Here is a 10,590-nt window from a genome sequence, read left to right on the forward strand (position 1 = left end):
TAAAATCCCAAGTTCAGTTTGAACTTCAATTCGCAAAGTTTCAATAACTTTCGTCTCAAGATGGGGAAGAGCACGATGTTTAATTCGGCGATGAATAACAATTGCAACTCCACCGCCGGAACCCTGAGTCCTATCATATCTATGAACCACGTAATTTGGATCATATTTTAATTTTATGTTAGGTTTCAAAAATGTTTCAGTAATAATTGCAAAATGCACATTATTTACTGTTAAAAAATTAAAAAGCTCATTCTCATTGGCCTTCATTTAATATTTTAATTGTTTTATTTAAAATCATTGCTTAATTTTAAATTAGAAACAATTTTAATAGTAAAATTTGTGCTTATTTGAATGGCTTCAAACATTGATTTTGCCTGCAACATGGCGTTCATAAGATCGAACATTGCCTGTTGCAAAAAAGAAAGTTTACCTGCCGTAATAGGCCGCAGGCAGTTGACATTAGAAAAAATATTTTCGGCAGCAATATTAGCTGGAGTAATAGGTGTACAATTATTTTCTAGTGTGTTTTGCTTACCCATATTAACGGTCATTTTCGAACTACCAACACTAGGCGGTATAATGTTCGAACTACCTGTAACCTGTGCATAAGTTAAACGGGTATGCAAAGGAGTATGTAAACTATGCGTCACTGGTACGCTTGGAGAATTTTGTTTTGAAGTTTGTTTTGAATTTTGTTTACCTTGCACAGCGAAAATTTTTACTCTCTTTCACAGGGCATGTGTCCTTTTTGTGAGAAGAGTCTCCACAAATGAGGCATTTTTGCTCCATGTTACAAAACTTTGAACCATGGCCATAACGTTGGCAAACACGGCATTGGGTGATATGCTTTTCACCTCCGCCAAACTTTCGATATAATTCCCATTGTTCGTTCTTCTTCGATAAAAGTCACTGGTCACAATTCTTTTAGCAAGAAAAAGTCTTAGTTTTATGAAACACAATTTTCCAACTTAACTGAATTTATTGAAACACTAAATGTACTAACGAATGAACGTCGCGATCGCCATGAACCATTTATTGGTGCTGAACAAGCAAGAAGAGACAGAGTCCCAGATTCATGCGTATTTATAGGTAATCTGTTATCGAGAGAATTGATCTACTCTGCTATCACTGATAGTGCTCTGATATTAGTGTATTGAGAATAAGATTAGACACTCTCTTGACCGATGAAGCTAACGTCAATTACAGAGTGGGTCTGCTGGACAAAAAACTACATAATTATAAACATACCGGCCGCCTTAGAAATATGCGGTATTTCTAAACTAATCTACTGACTAATCTAATGGCTATCGCAGAAAACATAACTATCTTACATATATATTTTCTTTTGACAATTGGTTTCTTCGTGTAGTATATAATGTGTACTAGATGAACCTTTTTCTGGTTGGGAGTGAGTGGGGTAAGCGTCTTCGATACAGCTGTTGCTGGATTGATGCGGGTGTATGCGAAATATCTGCTCCTACTACTCCTTGTAGTATAATTAGCTGGCGATTTTCCGTTCTGCGTTGAACACACCGGTCCTGTACCGGTCTCCCTGGGTGAATTCGTGCGATGTGACCGTCCTGGGGTGCACTCCCCGGTCATCGCGAATGTAGAGCATACTGAAACATATAAGAGGCGATTTTTTACAAGCATAAAACAAATTCGAAAAGACTTCCCTGGTGCGGAGGCTTGCGCGCCTCCGCGGGCGCCCAGCGCTGATGATGTATTCCTTGGTTGATGCATTTGTTGAGATGCGTTTACGTTGATGAACTGTAATGCCTTGCGCGGCATTCTTGGACATCCAATGAAGTCCAATGATGATGATACGATAAAATTTCGGATAAACGATGTGGTAACAAAGTGGTGTCTTCGATGGTCTTGCGTGTTGAAATTGACTCCAGTGGTCTCAGTCCTGATAATTGAGAAAAGCAACCAAACCAGACTAAGTGACGTGGCCATCATCACCAGCCGATCCCGATATTGCATGCAGATTAGTTGCTGAGTTGAGCGAGTGAGATAAAACTGGAACCAAATTTCCACTTTAGAGCATCACGAAGAGATGTTGTGGGTGGTCAACGACCGACCCTTGACGACCGACGACAGCTATGGGAGACAAAACATTCCTTAAACTTTTTGCAAGTTCAATAAAGACAAAAACTTAACTGGAACGCGGGAGCCCCGTGGCTCCCGCAGGCGCTTAAACGCCTTTGATGGGGAAGCCTTAGTTCTTCCCTTCTGTGTGTGGTTGATCGTTGTCACGTATGGGCAAAATGCAGATTTTACTTATTGCCCGTGAGAAATTACCGTCCTTCGTTTTCACCATCACCACCCGGATGTTGCCGTCTGCTCCCTTAGTGACATGCGTCACTCGACCGAGAGCCCATTTGAGCGGGGGAAGATTGTCTTCCTTCACCAAGACCATTGTCCCCACGAAAAGGTTGTTACGTTGCCTCGTCCACTTCGTCCTGTTGTGCAAGTCGGACAAGTATTGCGTTGACCATTTCCCCCAAATCCGCTGCAGGAAATCTTGTGCGTACTGCCATCGAGAAAGCCGATTCTCTGGAACCTCGTTGAGTGCTGGCTCTGGTAGTGCGGTGAGTGGGCGTTGAACCAAAAAGTGCCCTGGAGTTAGTACTTCAAAGTCTCCGGGGTCATTACTCAAAGGAGTAAGAGGTCTTGAATTTAGACATGACTCTATTTGTACAAGTATCGTTTGAAGCTCGTCTGGTGTGAGAACCTTCATGCCGATTGTCCGTTTGAGATGCTGCTTCATGGACTTGACGGCAGCCTCCCACAAGCCGCCAAAATTAGGAGATCTAGGTGGAATGAACTTAAACTCGACACCGTCATCTGCTGCTTCTGAGACAATTTGCTCTTGCGATCGCTGAGTGAGAAAAACCTTGCGCAGTTCATCTAGTTCACGCTTAGCTCCTACAAAGTTCTTGCCGTTATCGCACATGACGATCGACGGTTTACCTCGTCTCGCCACAAACCGTTTAAAAGCAGCTATAAATGCGGATGTCGTCAAGTCCGCAACCAATTCGATGTGAACTGCTTTGGTAACGAGGCATACAAAAATAGCAGCATAGCATTTTAGCGGACCCTTCTTGCGATTTGCGTAATTTGTCTGGAACGGTCCGCAGTAGTCGACACCAACACGTAAAAACGGTGGGGCAGGTGTCACGCGTTCTGAGGGTAGATCAGCCATCAATTGCTCGTGCACAGTTGGTTTGACTCGAAAGCAAAAGACGCAACGGTGAATGATTTTGCGGGCGAGATTGCGGATGCTCAATGGCCAGAATCGCTCTCGAACACTGGCAATGAGCAGCTGTTGCCCTGCGTGTAGCAGCTTATGATGGTAGTGCAATACGATAAGTTCAGTTAGCGGGTGATCTTTGTCCAAAATTATCGGATGTCGTCTTCCGGTTGAAATCTGCGCATTCGCAAGCCGGCCGCCGACGCGAACTATACCATCCAGGATTTTTGGGCAGAGTGAATTAATGCGGGATGTCGGTTTAACTTCGGTTTTTTGTAGCAAATCCTTGATTTCTTGTCCGAAACGCTCGTGCTGAGCCAATTTTACGAGATGAAGAAGCGATGTTTCTCTTTCGATGAACGTTAACTGTCCAGACCATCGGTTATCGCGATTGCTCTTGCAACAGTTGTGTTTGAATCTCAGAAACCATGCCACGAGTCGTACCAAGCTTGTTAACGACGATTTCAAACCAAATATCTCATTTGGGGGAGATACATGAACTACCGTACAAACAGCAGAATGTTCTTCTAGTAGAGAAGTTGCGAAGTTTGCTTCAGAGATGGCCACACTCTGCGGCCACGCAGTTTCATCTCCTTGCAGCCACTGTGGTCCGCCCCACCACAGCTTATCGTGTATCAGTTGTTCGGCTGTAGTGCCACGCGAAAGAACATCGGCTGGGTTATCTGTACCTGGGACATGACTCCACCTTCCATTTTTAGTTGCGTGCTGGATTTCGGACACTCGGTTGGCCACAAACACTTGCCAACGCGATGGAACCGATGCAAGCCAATATCGCACTATCATTGAATCTGTCCAATAATGTTGACGGGCCGAAATCTTCAAACTGCTAACCACCTTCTCACTCAAATGTGTCAGTAGTAAGGCAGACGACAGCTCTAAACGTGGAATAGATTGCTTTTTCTTTCGCTTTTTCATATCCTCAAGCGGTGCGACTCTAGATTTCGCGGCAATCAGGTGCGATGTAACGCTTTCGTCGTGATGTGTGCATCGCAAGTAAATGCAAGCCCCGTAGGCCACTGTCGATGCATCGCAAAACCCGTGTAGCTCAACTGTGCGACAGTCGTTGTTGAATGCAATCCACCGCGGTACCTTCAAATTAACTAGATTCTCCAAGCCGTGCCGAAATTCGTTCCACTGCATTTTGAGCTCATGAGCAAGTGTTTCGTCCCACGAAACCTTCTGCTTCCAGAGGGATTGGACGAATATTTTTGCTGTGATGACAATCGGGCCAACTAGTCCAAGCGGATCGAAAACCTTTGCCAGGTCAGACACGACAGTACGCTTACAAATTTCGGAAGAATTCCACTCAGGAATCCTGAATTTAAAGCAATCTAGACGGGGCTCCCAGATGAGCCCTAGTGTTTTTATTGTGGCACTCGATTCATCCAACTCAAATGACGTGCGATCATCTTTGAATCCGTCTGGTATCTGTTCTAGTATGGCAGGACAATTAGAACTCCACTTACGCAGTGTGAATCCACCTCCGTTCAATAGTGCTTGCATACTGGCGCACAGCCGCACACCTTCGTCGATGCTATCAGTTCCGGACATCATATCATCGACATAAAAATCTTCCGCCAGTACCTTCGCTGCTGCTGGATACTTGCTTCCGTCGAGTTCTGCTAGGCGTTTCAAGCATTTCGTCGCCAAATACGGTGCTGACGCTGTCCCGTAAGTGACGGTTTGAAGTTCAAAAATGCGAATAAATTCATTCCGATTCGCTCGCCAAAATATTCGTTGCAGCCGCCAATCGCCGGGCTGAACTCGTACCATGCGGTACATTTTTTCGATGTCGGCGACAACAGCATACCTATGTAGCCTAAATCGCAAAACAATTGCAAGCAAATCATCTTGCACCGTTGGACCGATCAAAAGAGAATCATTGAGAGAAATGCCACTGCTGGTGGTGCATGATGCGTCAAATACCACGCGCAGTTTTGTGGTTGAACTGTTAGGCCGAAGCACGTAATGGTGCGGTATATAATACTGTGGGGCTGTTGATTCATCGTCATCCGTCACCTCTCTCATGTGACCCAATCGCAAATATTCTTCAATGAACTGCTCATACATAGTTTTGACTATAGTGTTGCCTGCCAGTCGTCTCTCTAAGGCAAGAAAACGTTTCAGCGCAGTGTGTTTCGAATCGCCCAGTTTAAAAACGAGTGAATCTCTTTTCGGCAACGTCACAATGAATCTTCCGTTGGAGTCTCTGACTGTGGTACGATCAAACCATGCTTCACATGCTGATTCGTCTACCGAGTGAACACTGTTGGATCGACAAGTCTCAAGCTCCCAAAACCTCCCTACAAGTTCATCTAACCGTTCGCTGCACGTATTAGCAGTAACAGGTTGAGCGTGTCTGAAATCATCCGAAATTTTCCCACAAACTATCCACCCAAAAAGAGTATTTTGCACAGATGGACCATCACTTCCAAGGTTGATCTTGTCTGCTGACAGTATGTCGTAAAATAATCCCGCTCCGATGATGATGTCTATCGAGCCTGGCTCGTAGAATTTTGGGTCTGCGAGGTTAATGTCATTTGGCAATTCCATACCGGTGAGATTTATTCTAGCAAGGGGTAGAGTTTGTGTTACTTGTGGCAGCACGTAAAACGTTTCATCTTCAACGAAGTGGGACACTCGAGAGCGGACTCGGGCGATAACAGATTGTTTGCATTTTTTGATTGCTTGCCCAATTCCACTGATAGAGAGATTTTCACGATATCGTTTGAACTTAAGCCTTTGAGACAAGTTCTCCGAGATAAAACAGAGCTGAGAGCCGCTATCAAGCAAGGCTCTGGCGAACGTTGAGTTTCCGAAGTGATCTTCGATGATTATGAGTGCCGTTGCGAGTAATATCGATCGTGGTGCTTTAATTTCACTAACAGTTAGAGCAGCATTGTGACTTGTGGTTGTGTTTGTGGCGAGTGGCGTTTGTACATGCATGCTTGAGGTGGCAACAGGACTGGATGATCGTTGCAGGGTGTCTTGCTGAGGAGTTTGATTGCGTGTTTGTTTTTGTGTTTGTGAGGTTGTTTGTGTCTGTGTCGTGTGTGGGTTCTTCGGATTCGTTTGCGGTCGCGGTGGCTGTGGAACTAGAGAATAACTATCAATCTGAGCTGAACCTTGATGCAGCATCGTGTGATGCCGCTGTCTACATATTTTGCAAGAACTCCTAGTGCAGAGCTTGGATACGTGTCCTCGTGATAAGCAGTTGAAGCATAGCCGGGCATTTTTAACTGCGTTTCTTCTGTCCACTACCTTCATTGTCTTAAATTTCGTGCACTGAAATCCCTGATGTCTCTCATCACTACAGAATGGACAGGCTGTTGGTGTACCTGTGTAGCTGCTCCCAACGCGCTGCAATTTTCGCGATTCAATTGATTGAAATTGTCTTGGTGCTACCGATTGTAATACAATGCAATGGTTTTTTAGGAATTCCAACATGACAGTGTACCTTGGGACGTCACGCGATCGATGTTCAGTTTCCCACAAACGCAGAGTAGTGTTGTCCAGTTTGCTAGCCAGCAGGTGAGCCAAAATCGTGCTCCATGATACAGTGTCCTCTCCTAGTTTGCTCAGCATTTGCAGATGCTTGTCGAATTCACTAATGACGTGGTTCAGTGATTCAAAGTTTTCCCTTTTCATTTGATCCACCGCCAACAGGGCGTCGAGATGAGATTTGACCAATAATTTCTTATTTTCGTATCGCGATTCCAATGCTCTCCAGGCTATCGAATAGTTGTTCGCTGTTAATTCGATCGATCCTATTTCTTGTAGCGCTTCTCCGGACAATGACGTGCGAAGATAGGTAAATTTGTCCACATCGGAAAGTTGCGCATTGTCTGCTATCAGGTTCTTGAATGTATCTCTGAACGTCATCCAATCGCGCAAGTTTCCACTAAACGTTGGTAGTTTTAGCTCTGGAAGTTTAACGCGCATCATTGAAGCAGGGAGGTGATGCTGATTCACGTTCGGGGTGGGAACAATGTTGGCGGAATTCACTGCGTTTCGTGAAATAAGATCTGCCAACGACTGTTTCAACAAGAAATATTCACTCACGAAGTTTTTCAGGTGCATTCGATTTTCCCGCTCCCGTGTTTCTTTATTCACCGCCATTCTGCTGAGATGTGCCTCTTCCGACTCATCGGGATCTACGAACTCCTCTCCAGCATCGGTATCTTCTAGAAGCAGCTCTATTCGCGTCCGAATTTCACAGTACAGATCATAAACCTCATCTAACTTTTTTAAACGAATCTGTAAAGAACTCTTGTCTCGCTCTTCTCTGTAATTTTGAACGAATTCCTTCATGGTGTCCATTACATTGTGCAGTTGTCGCTCCTGCCGTGTTAATTTGCGCAGCTCGCTATTAGACATATTGCACCTTTTACTCTCACTATGCTAGTTTCACTGTCCCACAGCTTGACCGACCGAATACTTTTACGAAACCGAAAGAAATGACAGAACCCACCGACCTACAGACAGGCAATTTGTAGTAGAAATTTAACGTAATATATTGCCAACAAACCACAACCTCAACTCAGTGGACAAAACCCTTTCTTTCCAGTTTAATATTAAACTATTGAATAAATTGCTTGATTTTATTGTTTCGACTCTTGGCCACATGCATAATTGCCAATTCGCAATGAAGGATCACTGATCATGCATTCAGTTTGCTACGTTTACTTATCTGTTCCTTTCAATGTAGGCACACGTGCAGACGATGACAAATGTTCCTTGAAATTCCAGACATTCCTCTATCAAATCGCTGCGCTGCAACCAACCACGTTGGAACGGATGAATAGATTCCCCGACGAAACTAACGCAATGGCGGATTCACGCCACATGAACAAATCACTTCACTAGAGATTGTATGTCCACCGGGGCAATCCGGCTCGAAGGACCATTAAATGTTCGTTCTTCTTCGATAAAAGTCACTGGTCACAATTCTTTTAGCAAGAAAAAGTCTTAGTTTTATGAAACACAATTTTCCAACTTAACTGAATTTATTGAAACACTAAATGTACTAACGAATGAACGTCGCGATCGCCATGAACCATTTATTGGTGCTGAACAAGCAAGAAGAGACAGAGTCCCAGATTCATGCGTATTTATAGGTAATCTGTTATCGAGAGAATTGATCTACTCTGCTATCACTGATAGTGCTCTGATATTAGTGTATTAAGAATAAGATTAGACACTCTCTTGATCGATGAAGCTAACGTCAATTACAGAGTGGGTCTGCTGGACAAAAAACTACATAATTATAAACACCCATTTTACACGCACGTTATATAAAGCATGTGCTTTTTCAAAAAAAATTAAGTTATTAACCTCACTGCGGTTAAAATGAATTAAATAATTTACAAGGGAAATTCCAGTTCGCTGACTGTTTTCGCCTCGTGATTTTTGTTTCATCAGAATTACTTGGGTAGGGGCTATACCAAGTAATTCTGTCAAAGTAATTTTGATCTCATCAAAGGTTTGATCGTTGGTGAGACCTTTCAATACGACCTTGAACGGCTTGACGCTCTTCGTATCATATGTAAAAAATTTACACATCTTTTCAGTTAAATACTGAATAAGACGATTCCAATCTTTCAATGTTTGGGCCAGTGAACGGCATTCGCCTCTTCGGCCAATTTGATAAGTAACTACGTCGGAGAGAAACGTAGAAAGTTCTCTTTTAAAAATATTAAATTCAGAAGCAATAGTTACCACAATAGGTGGAACTTTCTCCTTTTTTACAGAAATTTCACTTTGAATAGTTTTACTTTCGAACATTCCAATTTCGCCGGCTTCTTGCTCAGGCAGAATATCATATAAATTTTCACTGCATAAGCTAGTTTCAGAAAGAGATGCCTCTCTTTTCCTCCCCGTAGCGATGCGTGGTTTCTTTTTTCGTCCTGCCATTTCAGGTGATACGAAAAAAGTTCAAGAATAATATCAAATTGCAAGTATTGAGAAAGAAAGAAATAGGTAGTCTTGAGAAAGACTGATAAGTTAACGTATAAGTTAAGTGAGTTAACTTCCAGGTAATCTTCAAAAGACACACTGACAAAACACAAACTTTGAAGCTATAGGCAGTCAAAGACCAGTCCACAAGCAACCGAAAATACGTCTGATCTGTCGGGCAGCTCAAGACGCACTGAGATACTGGAATAGAATTCGTTTACAGATTGTCTATCTTGACGCAAGGAAAATAATTTTTGCAGTAACGTGGATAACTCCCGTTTGTCACCGTATAATAAAACTAATTGAGCTTTTATCGCTGACCAGTCTAAAGGAATTCCGTTCGAGGCCAGCATATCACCAGCTTCGCCAACGATTTTGTTGCGAATCTCTTGCAACCACAATTGATAAATATCTGTTTTCTCAAGAGATTTGAAATGATGTAAAATTCTTTCAACGGACTGAGTCCAGGTACTAAGTTGAAATGGACTTCCAGAATATTGGGGAAGACCTTTCACAATGTCGGGCACTCTGCCGCGCGCGATCGTCCGTATGCATGGGGATTTGTTCGTCGGGAATTTCGGCTAAATTTTGTTGCAACTGAGCAATTTCTTGCTCCCTATCTTCTAGTTTTTGAAGCACCTCTTGGTTTGCATCTGCGTAGCTTGTATTTGCCCCTGTTGGCCCAGTTGAGCTAGCTGGCTCTCTCTCGCGTTCAATCTTTCTGTTAGAGCGGTGATCTCTAGTTGCAACTGTTCTATTTGTACGTGAGCCATGTCTCTATTCTTGTTAAATCTATCGCTTCTACTCATAAAATCTACTTTTGTTGGAAATCACAGGAAATCACCGATGTGGGTATTGAAATACCATGGCTCTACATTTTTAATTACGTTTTTAAATATTCAGTATCGAAAAACTATCCACGATTGATTGATTTGATTCGATAAAATTACACTACAATACGTTACGCTTCAATGATTAATTCTGATTCGATTACGATTGCACTTTAAATATTATTATTGTAGCACTTTTTAATATTCCTTGATTATAATTAACACTTTTTCACTTAGTTGGTTACAATCTTAAGATTAAATAGACTCACTTCGAATCTACGATATCCCTTCGTGGACGGTTTCCCGGATGAGATCTATTAAGATGCGCGGCGTACCCGAATGATCGCGAGAAATCTGCACTGTACTACAATGATTTTCGATGCTCGAGAAATCTACACTTAATCGCAATGGTTTTCTTTGTTCGAGAAATCTATAGTCGTCACAATAATTTTCCGCTAACACTCGCGGACACATAGCGCATCCTACCAACTGCGCCACTCAACTGAACATTAAATTCGGACGGGGTTT

The 10,590-nt window shown here is 43.0% G+C and overlaps 1 protein-coding gene across 1 annotated transcript; it reads right to left on the bottom strand.

Moving 5' to 3' along the window:
* Positions 1–2,221: 2,221 nt before the first annotated feature.
* On the bottom strand, positions 2,222–7,654 carry LOC129728640 (uncharacterized). The gene has a single exon (XM_055687090.1). The coding sequence runs from the start codon at positions 7,652–7,654 to the stop codon at positions 2,222–2,224; it is 5,433 nt and encodes a 1,810-aa protein (XP_055543065.1).
* Positions 7,655–10,590: the final 2,936 nt, after the last annotated feature.

The sequence above is a fragment of the Wyeomyia smithii genome, chromosome 3, assembly GCF_029784165.1.
Source record: "Wyeomyia smithii strain HCP4-BCI-WySm-NY-G18 chromosome 3, ASM2978416v1, whole genome shotgun sequence".
In the NCBI taxonomy this organism is placed as follows: Eukaryota; Metazoa; Arthropoda; class Insecta; order Diptera; family Culicidae; genus Wyeomyia; species Wyeomyia smithii.

Bases quoted from the DNA above. Each gene is read 5' to 3' on its own strand.
- LOC129728640 (XM_055687090.1), bottom strand. From the start codon at position 7,654: ATGTCTAATAGCGAGCTGCGCAAATTAACACGGCAGGAGCGACAACTG.